The sequence below is a fragment of the Chrysochloris asiatica genome, unplaced genomic scaffold, assembly GCF_000296735.1.
Source record: "Chrysochloris asiatica unplaced genomic scaffold, ChrAsi1.0 scaffold00103, whole genome shotgun sequence".
Taxonomy (NCBI): Eukaryota; Metazoa; Chordata; class Mammalia; order Afrosoricida; family Chrysochloridae; genus Chrysochloris; species Chrysochloris asiatica.
This window is the reverse complement of record NW_006408621.1, coordinates 4738354-4762247: the sequence shown is the minus strand read 5'-3', so window position 1 is coordinate 4762247 and position 23894 is coordinate 4738354. Positions and strand designations below refer to the sequence as shown.

General features: G+C 38.1%; 1 protein-coding gene across 1 annotated transcript in view; it reads left to right on the top strand.

The window, feature by feature from the left end:
• The window catches only part of NDC80 (NDC80 kinetochore complex component), a 96098-nt gene that overhangs the window by 55499 nt on the left and 16705 nt on the right, over window positions 1-23894 (top strand). The window contains exons 14-17 of the mRNA XM_006867275.1: window positions 1646-1738; window positions 5550-5680; window positions 9461-9563; window positions 23159-23308. Coding sequence (XP_006867337.1) covers window positions 1646-1738; window positions 5550-5680; window positions 9461-9563; window positions 23159-23296 — 465 coding nt within the window. The 3' untranslated portion in view covers window positions 23297-23308. The remainder of the gene's footprint in view (window positions 1-1645; window positions 1739-5549; window positions 5681-9460; window positions 9564-23158; window positions 23309-23894) is intronic.

Genomic DNA, 23894 nt, shown 5'->3' with positions numbered 1-23894 from the left:
TCCACGTCATCATCTCTGCCTGCATCACTGGCGTCACTGTTTCTCTGGATAGGATCCCGTTCCCTGCTCTTCTTCCTTGATGGTCCCAGGGACCTCTGCTCCTAGACTTCAAGTTAATCACTCCCTCCTTGCTACAAAATGTCTACCTTTACATTTCCAACCCTCACAATTAGTCCTGATAACAATTATTCACTGTTGTATCATAAGAGACCTATCCGCATTTCCTTTCATCAGCCCCACCTAGACAGATTGGATACTACTCAGTGGAGAGTCTACCCCTCCACATCCTCTGGATCTAGGTTCCCTCTTGAAAACTTGTAAGCCAGTCACTTCTTTTCTTTGTAGTCCCCCTACTTTGGGTAGCCAATGTCCAAGCTGTCGTCCCTGTCTACTCTGTGTATGGAGGGGATGGGAATGATCCTTGCTGTAAAGATTTGTTCCCTCTTTTGAGCTTCTGCATCCAAAGGTGTAGGTCAAGTTCATCAAATTGTATCAGATTACTCTTTTTTTACCTCATCTTTCTTCTTCTAGTTGAGCTCTGATCATCCAGTCATTGAAGCCAGGTCGAGTGGGTATTGTCTACAAGTGTGGGTGTTCTTGTACATATGCCCTCTCTTCTTATCAGCTGGACACTTCACTCTCTACTCTAGTCCTCTGTGACTATGTCATTGACTCTGGGCCCAGGGGCCCCCCAGGTCTTGCCACACTGCTGGCCAGCCAGGTCTCCATCCAGAGATTCACAGGAGTCTATTGAACATGGTAGGGCTTAGCTTGCAGCTTCATTGCTGTTTTTCCCTCACTTCCCCTTATCCATGACGAACGTGGTCACCAATCAAAGCGTGTATTCCCATTGAGTCTTAGTCTTGGAATGGGATTTGCTCTGAGGGGACCCGACCACTTGCCTTGATGTCTCCTGGGCAAGCAACTTGTTTGTTCTTGTAGTAATCAGTCGGTCTGCCTGTATTGTTTTATATTTTTCATGTTGGACTTTCTTTCACGAAGTATCTTCAGAAAGCAGCTGGAGATAAGCTTTTATATGCATTTAGGTTTAAGTCTCCCTGAATTTCTTGAACCAGAATGAAAAATCTTGCTAAAAGAAATATCTTAGAGTCCTGGTGTGGCCCTGTAGATTCAGCACTGGACTGAAAACCACAGGGTCAGCAGTTCAAACCCACCAACTGCTACTCACAAACCCAATACAGGGTTGCTATGAGTCAGCACTTACTCGATGGCACTTAACAACATTTCCCTTAAACCATTATGTATGTTTCTTTTACTATCTTTTATTTTTACTGTAAGTATAAATTATACATTAAAAAGCAAAGGTTTCTTTCAAATTATTCTCTTAGAGAAATATAAATTGTTGGACAAATGATAAGTGAGATTGCAAAAGGACCTGAAGAAATTATAAGGACTTTTGGTGTGGCACTATAGAATCATCACTGGACCACAAATCACAAGATTAGTGGTCCAAACCCACTAGCTGTTCCTCAGAAACCCTAGACAGGGTCGCTGTGAGTTAAAACTGACTTGACCGACATTGAAGAACAGTTAGTTGAATGGCAATGTAAAAATCCAATAACTTGCCAAAAAAAAATACTTTTTATATATTTATAGTATCTAAACCAAAATTTTATTCCCCTAGTTGAATATAATGGTCACAGAAAGCAAGAGAAGTGTGAAAACTCTGAAAGAAGAAGTTCAGAAGTTGGATGACCTTTACCAACACAAAGTTAAGGTAATTTCATCACATTTTGCATTACTTTGTCAACAGTTTACCAAAGCTGTGTCAGGATCAACTGACTAGCTTCATATTTTGACTTCAAAACTGAACTTTTGAACCAAATTTTATTACTGTCTTTGTAGTTCAGATTAGTCATCTATTCTGAAAGTCTATTGTGAGAACTACATTATTTTATTTTTAAAGAATTTATTTCTGGATTACAGCTATTTCACCTAAAACATGTTTATAATTCCATTGTCTAGTATTTGACACTTGAATATACATGACTCAGTATCTCATACAAGATGAAAACATTTTTAAACACAACTGGTAGCACCGTAGGATAAGCACTGGATTACTAACTATAAGGTCAGCAGTTCAAACTCAGCAGCCAGTCCGCATGAGAAAGACAAAGCTTTCTATTCTACTGAAGATTTGCACCTTGGGAACCCTAGGTGACATGGTCACTATCAGTCGAACTCAGCTCAGTGGCAGTGGGTCTGGAATATTTGATATTCGTTTTTATATAGGGTTAGTGTTATTAGACCCATAAAGCTTTTTTGTATATGTAATATCTAAGAGTCATTGCAAACTGACTATCCTGGCCCAGTTCCAAAGAGCATTTATGAGACACCTAGGATGTGGGTAAAATAACAAGACTGATTCCACATCCCATTTCCCTCTCCCACTAGCTACCATTTATCCTTTGGAAGGACTGAGTAGAATCATCACCACTTGCAAAGGTTATGTGAAAACTTTAACCACCCTAATATTTCATACGTCAGAGTGGAAAACTCTTTGTCTTGACTTAGTATGGTACTCTGAGTTAATGCACTAGACTGCAAAGTTGGTTTAAATTTCAAGCTCGACGATTCAAGCTCTCCAGCTGCTCCTAGGAAACCCAGAACAAGGTCACTATGGATCAGAACCAACTCAACAGCACTTAACAACAACAATACAAGGTCTGCAGTTCAAATCCACCAGCTGCTCCTCAGAAACCCTATACAAGTCAGGCACCTCATAAAGAGAAAATAAAGAAATGTGTAAAGACCTGGAATTAGAAAGCCAAAAGGTGCTGGGAACGATGAGGGTAGAGGACAGCTTCAATTTACCGCTTGACACAGTTCCGGTAGATAGTAAGAGTGGTCTGGAAAAACAGCTCTCAGAAGTTGCTTTCTACCTTCTCTATAGAGTAATCTTAATTTTACTTATAAATATATATATAATTTGGCAATATTCTCAACTTTTCACTATGAGTTCTACAAACCTTAGGAAAAACTAGCTTAGCAGCAATTACTTTCAGCCTTGGTGGATTGAATACAAAGAGAAATTGTGTAAATTACTCCTTCTCATAGAAAACCTAAATAACTGCATTTGTGAGGCCACAAAACCAGATAGCTTATTAGAGTCAAGCTGACCTACCCCCATAGACCTCACCACAATCAGTCACTAGCTAGAATTCACAAACCCCTACATATTGACACCTGCATAAATAAGTAGACAGTAATGAACTTAAGTGAAGGATAGTTTTGACTTTATAATCTACACTTCTTGCAGCAATTAGCCAAGTTGGGCTTTGTGCCACATAGCTTCCAAGTGATTTAATGAATACCTTTATTATAAAAATAATAGCATATTATGTAGGATAGAAAGTTTATAATCCTTTAGTAGAAAGAAGAAGAAACAGTTTTATCTCATACTGGGAAAGAAGATGAAGGTCAGTCTGAACATGATAGAAGTATTTTTGTCAGGGTTGTCTAATGACCAGGTGCAAGAATGTTGTGACTAACTGTGTAATAATTCAAGAAATGATAAAAGTGTCAATGCATGTACTGTGTAATTTTAAGTATAAAAAATAAAGACTTGCTGAGCTGAGCAGACAGAAAGAAGCAGAAGGAAGAAGAAGGAAAGGGGCAGAAGTGGCAGAAAGAAGTAGAGACAGAGCCAGGGAGAGCAGAGCTAGGAGAAGAAGAAGAGAGCAGGAGGGAGAAGGCAGAGGGCAGACAGCAAAGAGAACAGGAAGCAGAAGCAAGGGCAGAAGCTAGAGAGCATAGCAGGACAGCAACAGCCAGTTGAAAAGCCTCTCGAGTTGTATTCATTCATTTCTTCACCCGATGATTCCGCGTACTTGCTCATGTCCCATGACCCCTGCGGAGGGCAGGAACCCCCCCGCAAAAAGGAAACAACACCTTCAACATTTCTCAAGCTAAAAGAACTGAAGGAAAACTTCAAACCAAAAGTTGGAAATAGAGTCCTGGTGTGGCGCTGTGACCTAATGCATCAGACTACAGAGTCATTTAAACTGCAAGGTCAGTGGTTCAAGCTCACCAGCTGATCCTTGGAAACCCTATACAGAGTCGCTATCAACTCGATGGCACTTAACAACAACAATAACAAAGTTGGAATATTGACAGATTCTTTGGGCAAAATATTGAGTGAAACAGGAAGCATCAAAGAAAATGGAAGCAATACACAGTTACTATACCAGAAACAAAATTTGATGCGTAACCATTTCAAGAATTCAGGAACTGATAGTATTGAAGGAAGAAGTCGAAGCCGCTCATAAGGCATTGGCAAAAAATAAGACTCCAGTAATTGATGGAATACAAACTGAACTCTTGGAACACACTGATACAGTGCAGGCGGCACTCATGCCTTAGAAGCTAGGATGGCCAGACTTTACCTCTCATACTTCAGACATATCAGAAAGGACCATGCTTTCTGGTGGGTCATTGAAAAAGAGAAAGACCTCCACTGAGGTGGATTGGCACAGTGGCAGCAGCAATGTATTCAAGCATAACAGTGATTGTCAGGATGGCACAGGACCAAGCAGTGTTTCATTCTCTTGTGCGTAGTGTTGCTGTGAGTCGACACCTACTCATTGCTATTAGCAATGCAATTTACTAGAGAGATGAACTACTCATGCTGAGATATTAGCGTCACACGGCCTTTTAAACAAAATCAGCATTTAAGTGGAGTAATGCAGTTCAAATCTATGTTGTTCTAGGTTCAACTTGAGTTCATTTTCTAAAACATTTAAGTAGAGGACTTGAGAAATCTAAGAATGGAAGAATTTGGACTACTGTGTTTAAGCATAGTGTTTTAACTTGATATAGTAGTAAATGTTTAAGATTGGTAAGATATAAAATTACATAAAGATTTTTTATATGCACAGTCCTTTGTGTTCATAGCATGTCCAGCAGGCAGGACCACATGGGGAAAGCTGAAGCAGAGATATAGTGAGGCTGTGGGCAAACGTCTTAATTGTGGTTTTAGTGGGAAACAGGAGAGGAAGAATCAGAGAGTTTATTGATCACCTCTGCTTGAAACACACCTTAAAATTTGTTACATTTACCAAAGGGGACACTGAGGGGTGCATCTTACGTAGGCATAACAGAAATGGGTGGAGAAGAGTTACTTTGGTGGTGTAGATGTTAAAATATTATTTTACATAAACTAAAAATATGGTAAATATATATTGTTATTATAAACATAAAATAATAGTAGCATTAGAGTACCCATATTTTGACTTAGATTAACCCTCCTTTATGCTCACAGAATGAAAAATGTTTTAAAGAAAGTAACATTCAATTTTCCAATAGATCAGTCTTAAAAACACTGCAGAATAAGGCATATACAGGCCTGTTTAAAAGATCATGTTTATGGTATAGAATTCCCAAAGGAGCGTTTTAAGTCTTTTACACGTAAGAGATAAGCATCCTGAGAATACAAAGAATGCAATTAGATGAAAAATGCTTTGAAAGTTTACCTGGAGTATATAGTATATAAATATATAAAAACAGTAACCATGACTTCATCCTTACAGGAAGCTGAGGAAGAAGACAGAAAATGTGCCAATGAGCTCGAGTCTTTGGAGAAACACAAGCACCTCCTGGAGAGCGGTGTTAATGAGGGCCTCAGTGAAGCCATGAATGAGTTAGATGCTATTCAGCGGGAGTAAGTTCATCTTTCCAAAGTTTAGATTGTTTCAGAGTAATTCCTTCACATTCATGTAAAAATGGGTCTATCTTCTTTTGCTTTAATTTATATGATAGAACTATTGGGGGTGAGGAATAATGCTTAAGTAGGAACAGCATACTAATCATTGCAAGTTCGCTTATAATGGGATACTTTCTTTACAAATGCATTCTACTACTGTTGGAGTTATTACCTGCCCCAGAAAAAGCATTGCAATCAAATTGGAACAAATTTTTGTTTCTAAACAAATACAACAGTACTGGCTAGTATACTATTTTTCTAGAAGTTATTTATAATCAAATAACTTTAAAGAACCATTTGTATATAAGTATGTGCTGATAATTATTGGAGTCCTAGTGTGGTCCTGGTGTGGCGCTGTGGGCTAATGCGTCAGACTGCAAAGTCGTTTGAACTGCAAGGTTGGTGGGTCAAGCTCACCAGCTGCTCCTCGAAAACCCTATACAGGGTCGCTAGGGGTCAGAATTGACTCTACAATACTTAACAACTGTGTAGCACTATAGGATAAGCACTAGACTGCTAACTGCAAGGTCGGCAGTTTAAACCCACCAGCCACTTATTGGAAACTCTATCTAGGGTCATTGTAAGTCAGAACTGAGTTGCTGGCACTTAATAACAACATAAATACTGAATTCATAGCTTCTATGTTATAAAAATACATACTTTTTTTTTTTTTTTTTTAGTTTCCATTAAGCACAGGAGCTCTGGTAGTGTAGTGGGTTCCATGTTTGTCTGCTCATTACAGACTCAGCAGTTCAAATCCACCAGCCTCTCAGCAGGAGAAAGATGAAGGTTTCTGCTTCTGTAAAGATTTACAACCTCAGAAACCCTACCAGAATCGCTACAAGCCGGAAGTGACTCAGCAGCATACCGCAGCAACATTGAAGAGTAAACCCATTGCCACGGAATCAATTCCAACTCATAGCAATTGTATAGGACAGAATAGAACTGCCCCATGCTACCCCATAGGGTTTCCAAGACTGTAAATCCCTATGAAAACAGATGGCCAGATCTTTATCCTGCGGAGAGGCTGGTGGGTTCAAACCACTTTTCAGTTAGCAGCTGAGCACAAGCCAGTGCACCACCAGGGCTCCTTTAGTCTCAATTAAGTGACCCTCCAATAACAATAAGTCTTACTTTAAGATGGTAAGTACAAGCCTGCAGAAAGTCACAACTGTTTCCTTAAACCCACTTCTCACTTATCCACATGGTTAGGTTCCAAAGACCAGGTTGTTATGCAAAACTTGGCTTGTGCAAGCTTGGAGAATGACCACATCAGCTTACTTCTTCACCTATACTATGACTTCCTGTCTGGCCCTTCATGAAGATGACTGCCTCCGCCACCTCTCTATCCCCCATGTCATCTCAAGATAATTTAGCTCCCACTGCCACCCCCAGGGGTGGGCCATCTAGTCTTCCAATCTAAGCACTGCCCTCCTCCCCATCTTTGGGACCTCCTCCCTCTCCTGCCCTCACCATATTTTCAGGAAGATGGCCCTAGCTGATCCCCTCAATGACCTCAAAACACCTTTGGTGGCTTTGTTGAGGACAGGTTCCCTATCCACAGGCAGGAGAGCCTGGGTGCCACATGGGGAGTCTACACTGCCCACTGGGTCCCCCTACTGGCCCCTTACCCAAACATCCCCTGGCTCTCACTGGATAGCCCTGTTGTCCTGTGCCCTATAGCCACATGAGAATCAATCCAAAGCCTCCTCCAAAGCCATAATGGCCAGGCCTGGTCTCTGCCCTTGACATTACATTGCAGCTGCCACTGGCCAGTCGCCATCTCCACCTGTATCTTCCCAGAAGAGGACATCGAAGAAGCATAAGGGGATACACAGTTGCTGGCCAACTGATGTAGGGTCCCATGGACCCCAGGAACCTGAGTGTTCCATCTCAAGGCTCCTTTTCGCCATGGCCTGGCCTGGCTCTGCCATCATTTGGGACTGAGAACTAGGACAGACTCTGAGCTCCTGCAGCAGTCCTGGCTTCAGGCTCCTGTGAGCAACCGGGACTCAATGAGCAGCATTCTGTCCCTGCCAGCTCCACTCAGTCTCCCCTCTGCTTGGTCTTTCAAGGAGACTGCTTCTCCCTCTCCCCTCCTGGGCAGTGAAATACTATACCAATATTTCACCTGTCAGAAATGTCATTCATTACTGTCAAACATGTTGCTAATGCAAAAATAGTAGGGTAGTAGAGTTTTTACTGTTGTTGTAAACGTGAAATGAGGATAATTAGATAGTAAGTGAGGAGTATTAGTAGTAGGTATATTCATAGGCTAGGGTGAAGAGCCCTCATGGTGTGATGATTAAGCACTTGTCTTCTAACCAAAAAGTTGGCAGTTTGTACCTACCAGCTACCTGTCCTGTAGGAGAAAAGATCTGATGATATAACCCACACTAAAGATTACAGTTTTACACTGAGCCCCACACAAACTCCCCCCTAAATAATAATATAATTCTACCCAGAATTCACGAACACTGCCCTCTAAAGATTACACTTCTACCCTAAACCCCCAACACTCGCCTCTAAAGATTATAGTTCTGCCTTGAATCCTCATGCTAACCCCTAAAGATTAAAGATTGTACCCTGAACTCCCCCCTCTAAAGATTACAGGTCTACCCTAAACCTCCCACACTTAACCCTAAAGATTACTGTTCTACCCTGAACCTCCACACACTCCCCTCTAAAGATTACAGATCTACCCTGAGCCCCCACCATGCTCCTACTAAAGATTATAGTTCTACCCTGAACCCACACACACACTCCCCTCTAAAGATTGCAGTTCTACCCTGATCTCTCCTCAATCCCCCATAAGATGACAGTTCTACTTTGGACCCCCACGCTTCCCCTGAAGTTTACAGTTCTACCCTCAACCTCCCAAATTCCCCTCTAAAGCTTAAGCTTCTAGCCTGAACCCCCTTAAAGATTACAGTTCTATCCTGATCCTTCATACCTACTTCCCTTTAAAGATTGCACTTCTACCCTGAACCACCCCCCCACTCCCCTCTAAAGATTACAGTTCTACCCTGTTCTATAGGATCTTTGTGGGTTTGAATTCTGTAGGTCCAAATTCATTCAAGAACACAATAACAGCAATAGGAAACTGTTAACAGTTTGTTTGGTAGTTTTTAATTTGAAATTAAATATCTAAAGGCAGGACTTATGCTTTCCAGTTAACTATGGCCCCACCGTATACTTTCTTCATAAACAATGCAGTACTTTCCTACTCCCCACTCACGAATGCTTCTAACCATTTTGCCCCTGAAAGCTTTTGAAATTACTCATTTTTTGGAGGCTCACATAAAGCTATTTCCTCTAGAAACTTATATCTTAAAATCTGTATCTTAAAAAATTTTTATCTTAAAATGAAGTTTTACCTAGACTTTGGGCTCATGTCTACTAACTAAAGTGGTAAAATGATAAAACATTACATTATGATAAAGTAACTAAATAGCCATTTCTCCAAAGAGAATTCGATGTATTTAATGTTGTTAACACTCTTAAAAGTCAGGAAATAGATACTATTTAGGTAAATATTTCATTCTGTGAAACCAACTTCTTTTGTTGTTAGATGATTATACTTCTGTTTTAATGATCAGTAGCTGAATTTGTGAATTGTACATATAGGCAGCACATGTAACAATCCCAGCTTGGTATTATTAAATGTGGAAATGGATAGTAGAACTAATGTTAGTTTTTTTATTGGACGACTTACTCAGAGTTTTGTGTATTCTACAGATACCAACTAGTTGTACAGACCACAAGTGAAGAAAGACGAAAAGTGGGAAATAACTTGCAGCGTCTTTTAGAAATGGTTGCTACCCATGTAGGATCTGTGGAGGTAAGTTTGTGAAGGTCTTACCTACATTCTAAGACAGCTTTAAAAAGTGTTTATTTCTGTTTTGTTGCTATACAAATTAAATAATAAATTTTATTTCTATGGAAAATATGTCTAAGAAAAATTTGTCATAAGATCCAGCTTAATAGTGTGGCAAGGGGATTCAGGGGATACTTCTGCATTTTATTAAGTAATCTGTTTCCTAACAACCAATATACAATGGTACGTATTACATCAACGGCATAAAGTAGTATTGTGCCAGGTCACATTCTACGTACCAAGAACATGTTAACACATTTAATATTTCATTACGATTGAGATAGAAGAGCATAGTTTATAAGGAATGTGTTTCTTTCCTGTTGATTTTAAATAAACACAGAATAAAGAATTTCGGAAATGCTGTACATTTACCTTAGCCTAACTCTTCACATAGCATAAAATTTCAGTAATAAAACTATTCTCCAACTTGCTATACAAAGCCCTAAAAGCAAAGATAAATTACTAAACTTTAAAACTCCTAGATAATTAATTAGATGAGTCAGTTTTTGTTTGTTTTTTAAGAGTGGTTTAAGGGGGGGAAAATTATACCACAATTAATAGGCTTTCATTTATTGAAACTATACAAACAAGTGATACTATGCTTCCCATCATCTCTCATGAAAGACGTTGAACTCTTTCTTACTTGCCAGGTCTCTTCATTGCTTAGCATTAAGAACTACGGAGAACGTTATAGAGTACTCCATCAGAAAACCTGCATTCTATGCAGTTCTACTGAATTCATCCACTTAGGGACTCTCTAACTTTGCATGATACTTTTTTCAACCAGCTTTACTCATCTGAAACACAGACCAGAAAATTATAATGAGTGATTATTTTCTCAATTCTGCCAGAGATGGTATATAATATCATTCTAGATGTATTGTACAGTGGATGCCTTAGGTTGAGAAAGTTCTCTTGCATATACTAGTTTACTCCTTTTGGTCTATATTTATTAACTATAATTCTGCCCTCAGTGTTAATCTAGTAGTTTCTTAATCACTAGGGATTTGTGTTACATATAACTGCAATGAACCATATGTTTAAAGCAGTTAACATACTCTTATATTTGAAAATCTAATGTTAGATTACTGATAGTTTTGGGCTATTTTATATAAAGTTCAGTGTTGTTCAGAAAGACCAGACAAAATTCCACAAACATGTACTTGAGCACTTTACTTTGTGCTAGGCAAAATTCACAAATCACCAATGAATCTATTAAGCATAGTAGATACTTTCCCAAGTAAAATGTGGACGAAGTACAGAGAGGGTTACATCATCAAACGTGATGGAAAATTACGTAACTGATGATGGTGAACTTAAGAAAACAGAGGTTTAAATCTTAATGGTTTAATTAGGTGGTATGTCTTTTGTTGTCAGTCTTTGGTTGGAGCCCCATACAAGTTCTGTATCTGACTTGGTATTCCAGACAGGGGTGAACAATCCAGTTTATAGGACAAATTCAATTTGCTGTCTTCTTTGTAAATAAAGTTTTATTAGGACACAGCCATGCTCATTTGTTTCTATACTACATAGTCATACTCATTTGTTTCTTTGTTATTTATAGCTATGTTTTTTACCGAAACAATGAAGATGCATAGCAATAACAAATACCGTTTGGCCTGTGAAACCTAAAATATTTTTTTGGCCCTTACGAAAATAAGTTTGTTTACAAAAACAGTTTGAGGGACACAAAATCTTTTTTTTTTTTGGTCTGTTTAAACATTTGAAAACTTACTATAAATTTGTAATAATACGTTCTAGTATTGATGTAGATAGACCAGTCGATATCCTTGAGAATGCGAAAATACATATTAGAGCATATGCTGGAAACCAATCTATGGAAGAAGCAATATTGCAGATAATTGGGCTAGTGTAAATTCTTCAATTAACCACTATTAAGAACACCTGAGTACAGAACTGGTCTTTTTAAAAAAATTCTTTCTCCGTCTTTGTAATTGTAGTTCCTACCAATAACAAGTGCCTCAAAATTAATACTAGTTATCCTCATTATTCATTATGCTTGATACGTGGTTAAGTATTCATGTTCGTTGTCAATAAAATATTAATTACATTACAGACATAGAGCATATTCTAGATTAAAATCAAATAAATTAAGAAATTAAATGTGAGAAAATTTTAGATGTCTTTAATATCAAAAGACAGAAAATGAAAAACAAGCCACAAACTGGTATAAGATGCTTAAGTTTAATACTATCATATGCCAGAAAGAATACAGAATAGTGGAAGTTCTTCACATTTACAGCTACTGGTTAAATTCATGCTAACAATTTCAAGAAACATGGCAGTCTCTAATAAAACTGACCCCACACATCATTAAGTTTGTCATACGATGGTGACTTGTATGTTGCTGTGATGCTGGAAGCTATATCACTGGCATTTTCAATATCAGCAGAGTCACCCATGATGGACAAGTTTCAGTGCAGGGTCCAGACAAAACCTATTTGGAAGAAGGAGAGGTGGAGCACTTCTGAATGGTTAGCTGCTGCAAACTTTATGAATAACATTGGAACATTGTCTGACATAGGGCCAGAAGATAAGCCCCTGAGGTTGGAAGGCATTCAGAATACCACTGGGAAAACCTGTCTCCTTAAAGTAGAGTTGACTTAACTGACATAGATGGAGCAAAGATTTCAGAGCCTTCATTTGCTGGTGGGGCACAACTCAAAATGAGAAGAAACAGCTACAAACATCCATTAATAACTGGAACATGGAATGTACAAAGTATGAATCTAGGAAAATTGGAAGTCATCAAAAATGAAATGGAATACATAAAGATCAATATCCTAGACATTAGTGAACTAAAATGGCCATTTTAAATCAGACAAAGATGGTTTACTGTGCCTGAAATGATGACACATTGTTGAAGACTTGTGTCTCAATCATCATCAAAAAGAGCATTTCAGAATATATCTTGATATGCAATGCTGTTTTTGATAAGATGATATCAATACTGTAAGGAAGATCATTGAAAACCACTATTATTTAAGTTTACACACCAAACACTAAAGCCAGTGATGGTAAAATTGAAGAATTCTGCCAAATTCTTAGTCATGGTGGACAGATTTCAGCAGAGCTTTGAGACTAAGGCAGACTGAGGAGAAGAAGAAAAGGCAGACCACTTCCAAATGGGTAGGTAGTCACTGAAAATTTTTTGAACATTGTCTAACATACAGCCAGAAGATGAGCCCCTTAGGTTGGAAGACATTCAAAATACTACTGGGGAAAAATTGCCCCTTCAAAGTAGAGATTACTTTAATGAAGTGGATAGAGCAAACCTTTAGGACCCTATTTGTTGCTGGGGCAAAACTCAAAATGAGAAGAAACAGCTGCAACCATCCATTAGTAACCTGAACATGGAATGTTCAAAGTATAAATCTAGGAAAATTGAAAGTCATCAAAAAAGAAATGGGACACATAAAGAATGATATCATAGGCATTAGTGAATTAAAATGTACTGGTATTGGCCATTTTGAATCCATCGTATGGTTTACTATGTGTAGGGAACAACAAATTGAAGAGGAATGGCATCGGTTTCACATCAAAAAGATCATCAGTCTCAAGAACTATCTTGAAATGTAATGTCTTGAGATGGAATAATGTCGTTACACTACATGTACATGGTAAACCACTTAATTTGCAGTATTATTTAAATTTAAACTCCAACCATTAAAACCAATGATAATAAAATTAAAGAATCCTACCAACTCCTTCAGTCTGAAATTAATCAAACATGCAGTCAAAATGTATTGATAATTACTGGTGATTGGCATTCAAAAGTTGGAAACGGATGAAGAATAAGAAGTTAGAAGATAGGAGGACCTTGGTGATACAAATGATGCTAGAAATCACATGATATTTTGCAAGAACAGTGACTTAATTCATTGCAAATACCACTTTCCCACACCATAAACAGCAATTATACATGAGGACCTCGTCAGGTGGATAAACAGAAAACAAATAGGCTACATCTGTGGCAACAAGGCCAGGGGTCAGCTGTAGAACAGACCATCAATTGCACGTGTGCAAGTTCAAATTGAAGCTGAAGAAAATTACAAGAATCCCACGAGCGCCCAAATAGAACCTTGAGTATATCCTTAGGTGAATTTAGAGACCATCTGAAGAACAGATTTGATGCTTTAGACACCAGTGATCAAAGAACAGTAGGGTTGTGGATTTATATCACAGAGCATCACACATGAAGAAAGCAAAAAGTTACTTAAAAATCAAGAAAGAAAGAAAAGACAAAATGGATGTAGGAAGAGACTGAAACTTGTTCTGGAGTTTAAAGAAGCTTAGTTTCACTCAGCATAATTACCTCCAAGTTCATCTGTGTTATGAGCTTTTCAGATTCATTGACATTCTTTAAAGTTGCATTGTATTCCATTGTTGAGTGTATGTACCAAAGTGCCAAAGTGTACGTGTCCATTCTTATATCAAAGAACATTGTTGTTTCTTTTTTTTTTGCTACTGTGAGTAGTGCTGTGAAGAACATGTTGTTGCTTTAGGTGCCCTTGAGTCAGTTCCAACTCATAGCAATCCTAGATACAACAAAATGAACATTACTTAGTCCTGTGCCATCCTCACAATTGTCATCATGTTTGAGATCATTGTTGCTGCCACTGTGTGAATCCATCTCATAGGGAGTCGTCCTCTTTTTCGCTGATCCTCCACTTCCATTGTAAAGAGTCTTCTGACTGTTACTTCTTTCAAGAAAGATTCATTTGTTCCGTGGTACTTTGAATATCCTTTACCAACGCAAGAATTCAAATGCATTGATTTCTCTGTGGTCTCCTTTATTCAGCGTCCCAACTCTTGTAGATATATAGGAAGTAGATGAATTGCTGAGTAATACAGTATTTCTATTTCCAACTTGCTGAGGAAGAACCATATCATTTTCCACAGTGGTTGAAACACTTTACAGTCCCACCAGCAATGTAAGAGGGTCCCAGTCTCTCCGCACCCTCTCCAGCATTTGTTGTTTTATGTACTTTGCTATTGATGCTGCTGTAGATGATGTCTCATTGTTGTTTTGATTTGCATCTCTCTACTGGGACTCCTATTAGAGAGATGCAAAATTCAAAAAAGTCCTGGAGTGGCGCTGTAGGATATTGCACTGAAACAAAAGGTCAGTGGTTCAAATTCACCAGCCACTCCTCAGAAACCCTATACAGTGTCACTATGAGTCAGAACCAACTCGATGATACTTAACTGCAACAACAATAGGAGTTTGGGTTTGGCGTTGTAGGATAATGCACTGGACCTCTTGTACAGGTGTAGCAATTTTCTATAAATTTAAAGATTAGTTCCTTGTCTGATGTGTCCTTGCAAAAAAAAATAAAAAAATCTCAGTCTGTTGGTTCCCTTTTTACTCTTGGCAAAATCTTTTGATGCACATAAGTATCTTAATTTTTACGAGGTCGCAGTCATCTGTTTTGTCTTCTACCATTTTTGTGTTTTTAATAATATTTGAGGGACTCCTGGTGTGGTGCTGTAGGATCAGCACTGGACTGTGAATCACAGTTCAAACCCATCATCTGCTGCTCAGAAACCCTGTACGGGGTCACTATGAGTCAGAACTGACTTCGTAGCACTTAATAACTATAATGATGATTAGTGTATTTATGCCATGTATTAGAGCCCCTGTGTTCCTGTTTTTTCATTGATGATGCTTACAAGTTTTTAGGACACAAATCGCTACATCCATAGTTGGATGTAGAACATTGTGTTTGTGAACTCTGCTATGCCAATTGATCTTGGTGTCCCTTGAGCCTATGATACTGAGACTCCATTCCCAACTACTCAAAGTGTTCTCTTATGTCTAAGTAGCTTCCTAACTTTGCCTTCTGTATGCTCCACCATATTCTTGTGTGTGTGTGTATATATATATATATATGCAGCAGATGTAAATACTCATGTACAAATATTCTGTGTCAAGACTGCTTTACTATACCTGTTCAGCCTCTGTTTCTGTTCAATTATAAATCGTCTTCTCTTTCAGCCACAGAAGGTTGTTGTTGTTAAATGCCATCAAATCGGTTCTAACCTATAGCAACCCTGTATAGGGTTTTAAAGAAGCAGCTGGTGAGACTGAACCACTAACTAACATTGTAGGTCAAGCCGACTTTGCAGTCCAGCGCATTAACCCACAGCACCACAACAGGACACCTCAACCTCATAATACGTGTATTAATTTCTTCCCAAGTTTAAAACAGCCTGTTTTACCTTGAAATGAACTTGAATTCCTCTCTATTCAAAAAGTTCTATAATTACACTATTCCATCTATTTGATTTGTAAATATCTTCATTATAAATTGATGTCTCTGGTTCCGTATTTTCCGTCTTGTAGGTTTGTTTTACTTTGTATACTTCTCTATGTGTATTGACTTCTGGGTGGTGTTTTCATGCATGTCAGTCTCAGGTTGTTTTCTGCTGTTGTTGGTCTTACGTCCAAAGACCTCCCTTTAGTATTTCTTGTAAGGTTGGTCTGATTTTTACAAATATATTTTATTTCTCTTTATCTGTGAAAATGCCCTAATTTATCCCTCATATCTGTGTTAACCATTTTTCTGAGCATATGATTCTTGTTTGACCAATTTTTCTTTCAGAGTTTTATATCTATCATCCCAGTGTCTTCTTGCTTACATGGTTTGTGCTGATAAATCACAGCTTAGTCTTAATGGTTCTCCTTTGTTAGGTATCTTTGTTTTTCCAAAGCTGATCTCAACATTCTTGTTTCTGTTTTTGGAGAATTTGATGTCTTGGTGATATTCTTTTTGGGTCTATCTGGTTGGCTGTTTTCACCTTTTTGAATGCATATCTTCTTGTCTTTCTTGAAGTTTTCTTCCAACAACTCTTTGGCAATTTTCTCTGTGGTTTTTTTTTTTTTTTTTAATCTATTCTGAAATTCATGGAATCCCATATGATTATTAGGTTTTCTTTGGATTTATTTCTTCTTTTTATTATTATTACTATTGTACCTCTTGTTGTTGAATGCCATTGAGGCCGTTTTAACTCATAATGACCTTGTATGGGGCTTCAAGAAGCATCTGGTGAGTTTGAACTGTCAACTTTGTAGTTCAAACTGATCTTGTAGTCTATTGTTGTTAAGTGCCATTGAGTCAGTCCAACTCATAGCTACCTTGTATAGGGTTCCCAAGGCGCAACTGGTGAGTTTGAGCCACCAACTTTGTAATTCAAACTGACCTTGCAGTCTAGTGCTTTATCCTACAACACCACACCAGGACTCCATTAGTAGATTAAAATGGAAAGATTTGTCTTCCAGCTTACTAATTCAACCTTCAAGCTCACTGATTCAATTTTACTTCTTTACCCTGTCAGTTTACTATCTGTTTCTGAAATGTTAGTATTAATGTTCTGGATTTCTTTTTGCTGTTTTTGTATGGTTTCTAATTTTTTATATATTTTGTCAGGTTTTGCTCATAATGTTTTCCTGAATTCTTCTAAAGTTTTGTCTGTATATTCCTTGATTTTGTATGCAATTTTCTCAATCCAGTGATGGTACCTAAGTATCATTCTTTTGAATTCCTTAATGGGTAGTACCAGTGCCATTTCTTCCTTAGAAAGGTCTTCTTTTGCCATATTTTTGTCATTTGCTTGAGACAGTCTGTCTTGTTTCTTCATGTGAGCTGAAATAGTCTGATTTCTAGGGGACATTGTAGTGGTGTTGTACTTAATTGATGACTATATGTTGGTGTGTTCTTAGGCACTAACAACCTGTCTTCTGATAGGTGTGATAGAATATGTGCCTAGTTCTCTCTTCACAGTTCATATATAACAAAGTTGAGGATGGATGTGGCTGGTGTTGGCTGCTGCCTATGATGATTAGGTAGGTGATACAGCAGTGAATAGTACCCTAACCCAAGAAGTGGGGTTGAAGGTGTGGATGTGACTATGTATTTGATTGCTGCCTCCCTTGGGTGGGACAAGGATTAAACAAAAATAAGAGATAAAACAAAACAAACAACAACAAAAAAGGAAATAATATAAGAGGAAAAAACAAGTTTTGGGGAAAGCAGATAATAACAGCAAGTAAAAAGATTATTACTAAAAAAGGAAAGTTAAAAACAAGAGATGAAAAAATATAGAAATTAAATGCAATAACAGAAACTAAAGGGAGGGAAGAGAAAAGAGAATGAATGGGAAAGAAAAAAAATTTAAGAGAAAAAACTAAAAACAGAAAGGAAGGAAAAGATAAGCGAATCAAGAAAAGAAAAGAAAAAAAAAAAAAAAGAGAGAGAGAAAGGATAAACAAGGGAAGGGAAATAAATGAAAAATAAGACAAGAAAGAAGAAAAGTAGGCAGGATCCAGAGAGGGGAAAACTGTGTGAGACAGGGCACCCAGTAGGAATTGGTACTCTCTGCCAGCCAAGGTGTGCCTGGGATGCGGAGATAAGAGGATAGGACACTAGTCTTAGATGGAGTTCCTGCAGGCCTAGATATTGTCTGGAGACCTGATCCAGAAGTACTTCATGCTACCTCAGAAGGTAACTGGAGTCAGGGTGCTTGTTCCCAGAAAAAAACTATTTCAGGCTGAAAGCAGCTGGTGGGGAGGATAGATGGTTAGAGATGGCCAGGACCCTGTACTATGAAGTCTGCTGGTCTAATAAGGTCAACTCAGGTTCCTCTAAATACAGGGGAGGTGTACCCAGAGGGTCTCTGACTTCTTGCAGAGCAGAGGATGGGGTTGTCCCTGGCAAACGAGTAGGTCAGGGTGGGGATTGATGACACTTATGGTCACCAGAAGGTTGTAGGAACAAAGGAAGAGTCCACCTTTTTCATTACCAGCATCTGGAGTGTATTTGTGCTGTTTAACCACTGTCTCAATGGTAAGTTCCTTGCAAAATTCAAAATGGCTGCATCATGTAAGACCAGCTGTCAGTTCACACGTGTGTCACCTTTCTCGCCACTTTTGTTCAGCTTGTCCTAGTCAGTATTTAATTAGACTTTCTACCATTTCCTCTGGAGCTTAGAGTTCCAGGATTATCATTTGTATCCGTTTCATTTGGTCTCTCGTGTCTTTGTTGTAAAGGGTATGTGTAGTATGTCTGCCATCTTAGCCCTTCTGTCCATTTTTTAATTGGATTATTTGTTTTTTTCTTGAGGTGCTAAAATTTTCTATAAATTTTAGAGATTGTTCCCAATATATCATTGCCAAAAATTTTTTCCCAGCCACTGGATTTTCTTTTTACTCTTTTGGTGAAATCTTTGGAAGCACATTTAGGAAGTCCCAGTCATCTACTTTGTCTTCTACTGTTTTGTTTTTTCAGTTATTAGTCTATTGATTTTTCTTTTTTTTTTTTTTTAAAGGAAGCCAAGATTCAAAAGACAGCCAATCATCGTAACATTATTTCCTCCCTTTTCCCCATTCCAACCATGTCTCAATCCCTGTATCCCAGAGCCCTGTTTTTCCAAGGTTGTGCACACATCATTATTTACCTCTGTCCCAGTTAGCCCATGCAAACATGCTTAATTGTTTTTCCCACCAGCTTTGTTCTTCCATTTCCCTCCCCCATCTTGTGTATTGTCCCCCTCCCTAGCACCCAAACTATCCTGTGTCAATTCCCTACCCCATGCTCCACCTTCCCTTCCCTCCCCTCAACCCACTGCCTACATCCTGGTAACCAGCAAAAATCCCACACACACCCCTTTAATATGCGTTCTTTTTCTTAGTCTTTTACAGTAGTGGTCCTATGCTATATTTATTCTTTTGTGACTGATAATTTCACTCAACATAATGTCCTCAAGGTTCATCCATGTTACCCCGTGAATTGCGGCTTCCTTGTTCTTCAAGGTAGCATAGTATTCCATTGTGTGTATGTACCACAGTTTGTTTATCCATTCTTCAGTTGATGGGCACTTGGGCTCTCCCCATCTTTTTGCTATTGTAAATAGTGCTGCTGTGAACATTGGTGTGCATATATCTACTTAAGTTATGGCTTGTATTTCTTGTGGGTAAATAGCACGTAGAGGAAGTGCTATATCATACGGTATTTCTATTTCCAACTTCCTGAGGAAGCGTCATATTGCTTTCCAGAGAGGTTGGACCATTTTGCAATCCCACCAGCAATGCAGGAGTGTCCCAGTCTCTCCAAATCCCCACCAGCATTTATTGCTCTCTACGTTTTGATCTTTGCTGTTATTGCTGGTGTGAGATAATATCTCATTGTTATTTTGATTTGCATCTCTGTAATGACTAGTGATCGTGAACATTTCTTCATATGTTTGCTGGCTGCCTGGATATCCTTGGTGAAGTGTCTGTTCATGTCCTGTGTCCATTTTTTAAATGGGTTATTTGTCTTTTTCTTGTAGAGGTGTTGTACTTTCCTATATATTTTAGAAATGAATTCCCTTGTCTGATGTATCATTGCAAAAGATTTTTCCCCATTCTGTGTGTTCCCTTTTACTCTTTTGGTGAAGTCTTTTGATGCACATAAGTTTTTAATTGTTAGTATGTTAAACTGGGCATTCAATGGCCATCAAACACATGAAAGGATACTTAGTACCATTAGCCATCAAAAACATATAAAACAAAACTACAATGTGATATTTGGTAATTTCACCCCAAAGATTATTTTGTATTTATTTATTTTGATGAAAATAACAATTGTTGCCTAGGATGTCAGGAAATTGGAGCCTTTATCCATTACTGCTGGGAATGCAGCATGGTAGAAATGTTGTGAAAAACAATGTTGTAGTTGCTCAAAAAACTAGCAATAGGTATTAATTCCATCTGGATTGGTTGTGTTCCCTCAAGACCCTGTATAGGATTTCTGAGACTTATCAATATTTCCAGGAGCAGAAAGCCTCCTCTGCAGTTCACAGCCCAACTTATAACCCACCATGCTACCAGGCTCTTCCATATGGACCAGCAGCTCCAATTCTAGGTATATACCCAAAACACTTGAAAGCAAACACACAAAGGCTTGTTCACCAGTGTTTACTGCAACACTATGCACACAAAAACGAAAGCAACCTAAATGCCCGTACACAGATAAATGGATAAGCAAATGTGGTACATGCACACAATGTACTGCTACTCAACCAGTAGGAGACATGAAGTTGTAGTGTATGCTATAATGTGGATGGACCTGGAATTCATGCCAACTGAAATAAGTAAACCATAAAATGACATGTTATTATATGACTTCAAGTATATAAAAAGGCAAGAAAAAACAAAAATAGAACAAAGTTTATTAGTGGTTACCAGAGACAATAAGGAGGAACAAAAAGGGGGTTAACTATGATGGAAATATTGCAATGATTAAGAATAGGGTTGCACAGCTGATTATTGTAATTTTGTCAATAAGTTGTACTCCTGTAAAAAGTTGAATTGACATAAGTTCTATTGATAAAAGTTGTGTCTATATATTTACAACAACAAGAGTTGTTGCTCAATCAACTTACAATAAAAGATTTAAAAAAAAAAAAAAGAGTAGCTGCTGTTGGCTTCTTATGTATCACCGAAAATCTGTTGGGACTTGGTTTCTTGGTTTGGAGATTTGTCTACATGGAACACTAGACAAATGTTTATGAGATAGGGCCTGGAATTTCACATTCTCATGGGCTCCAGACATCCTGAGACCATCAAGATCTTGTCTGAGTGTTTCCATTTTACCTCCCAGTTTATTGAATAGGGCATGGAATCTTAAAATCTTGTAAGTGGCAATTCAAGGCACAAAGTTGGTCTCTGTTCGCCTGGAGCAACAGAGGAAGAAGAGACAGGAATAAAAGGAGAATGTGGAATGTGCGGCTACTTACCTCTTTGCCATTTGACCCAAAGAACTGGATGGTGCTTAAGCTCCCATTTCTAAAGATCTTGATCAAAGTTTCTATAGAATAATCCGGGAAACTGCAGAACAGAATTTCTAATTCTCATGGACTCCTGACATTTTGGAACCATGAAGGTTGGATAAACCTCTGAAACCATTGCCCTGAGATCATCTTAAAACTTTAAACCAAAATTATCCCGTGAGGTCTTCTTAAAACCAAACAAAAGTTTAGCATAACTCGTATAACCTGTTAGCCTAAAGCACGAAGCTTTCTTAAAAATTATCTGTATAGGATCAAGTTAGCAACAGCAACTTGAAATATTAAGTAGGAACACAAATTCACTGATCACTAGACAGAGCTTCAAACCATTTTGAAACACATCAGTCATACACAACAGAGCACCAGCATTGCATAGCAACCAAATCTCTTGCTAATGAGATTTTGATCCAAGTAGGAAACAGGGCAATGATGCTCTGCACAAAGATGGCCACCAGCTGTACCACTTTGTGAATCTGCCACTGTCTTTGAATAAGTCAATGCTGCCTTTTTCCTTCTTTGGTCAAAATCCCACACTCGAGATTTGGTTGCTATGCAATGCTTATGCTCACTTGGCCTTGACTGAACAGTTTTGAAAAGATTCAAAGCCAGTGAATTTATGTTAATAGGGGAGAAAACAACTCCGAAAAGGATGGGGAGGATTGTTGCACAACTCGAAGAACGTAATCACTGTCACTAAATGGCACAAGTAGAAATTGTTGAATTGGTGTGTATTTTGCTGTGTATATTCACAACAACAGAAAAATAATTTTTTTTTTTAATTTAAAAGAACCCAAATTATAAAAGTCACTCTGAATCCTGCTATATTTCTTCCCTCCACACTCCTCACTAGCACCCTAAAAGAGCAATTTTCAAGAGATTGGCTACCTCCAGAGTAGAAAAATGATACAAAGTGGTGGATATAAGAGTGTTCCTTTTATTCTTTTTTTCCTTAAAGTTTTATTGGGAATTGAGTTAAAGTTTACAGGACAGATCACCAGTTTTACATTCAACAAATCATACTTTGTTGCATTATAATGATTATAATCCCTTCCATGTACCTTCAGTTAATGGTATTTTTCTCTATTCATTTTAACTCTTTTTTTTTTTTTTTAAACATTCAAGCATATAAAATAATTTAAACCACTGAAGGCATATTTTGCAAGCCTTGCCTCCTGGCCTCCAGCCCTCAGTCCCTCTTTTTCCATGACTTTAGAGTCCTCAGATGCTCCCTCTCTCCATGTCCCCATCTCTGCCTCCATCTCTGGTGTTGCTGCTTCTCTGGATAAGGTCTCGCATTCCATTTGTGCTCTTCTCCCTCTATGGTCCTTGGGGCCTCTGTGTCTGGACTATAAGAATAACTACTCGCCTGTCTTTATTACAGAACTTCTACCTTTACAATTCTGACAGACACAATTAGTCGTGATAACAATTACTCACTATTAATTCATAAGAATCTTATCTCCATCTCTTTTCACCAGACCCGTCTAGACAAGATGAAAACTATTCAGTGGGAACTCTATCTTCCTCCACACACTCTTAAATTAAACTCACTCTTGAAAACTTGTAAGCCAGTCACTTCATGCCTTTACCACCCCCTCTTAGTCTTAATTTACCAATATTATACTATTTTTTGTAAATTTTGTAATTTAATACTTTAAAAGAAATAAAGTAATGTTTTTACATTAACAATTGTTCATTATTTCCCCTAGAAACATCTTGAGGAGCAGATCACTAAAGTTGATAGAGAGTATGAAGAATACATGTCTGAAGAACTCATAGAAAATATTAGAGAAATTGGAGACAAGTATAAGAAGAAAGCTGCCCTACTTAAAACTTCTGATGAATGAAGATGTAATGTTGTTTGTCTCAGCAAGAACTTTATGTAACAGTGTACATTTTGAAATGCTAAGATTGAAAAGTTCAAACATTTCCTATACCCATCCTTACAATGTAGTCCCCTGACCATATCTTCCCAAGTCTATAGAATTTTTTTTTAATCTTTTATAAATCTAGTTCATTAACTTATGTATAACTTGAAATGATAATAAGCTGTTAGGCTTATTAATTTGGTATATACTTGGAATTAATAAAATTTGAGTTAATGTTTCTCTCTCACTTTTTCTTACTTAACTTCAGATGAACGAACCCTGATAGCTTAGTGGGTTACACATTGGGCTCCTAACCTTAAGGTAAGCAGTTTGAATCTACCACATGCTCCACAGGAAACTGATGAGGCTTTCTACTCCCATAAACATTTACAGCCTCAGTAACCCTATACAGGGTCACTGTGTTGTTGTTGTTGTTGTTAGTGCCATTGAGTCGGCACCGGTTCATAGCGATGTTTTATGCACAGCAGAATGAAACAATGTCCGATCCTGGCCAACCTCACTACTGTTGCCACACTTGAGTCCATCGATGCTGCCACCTGGCCAATCCATCTCATTG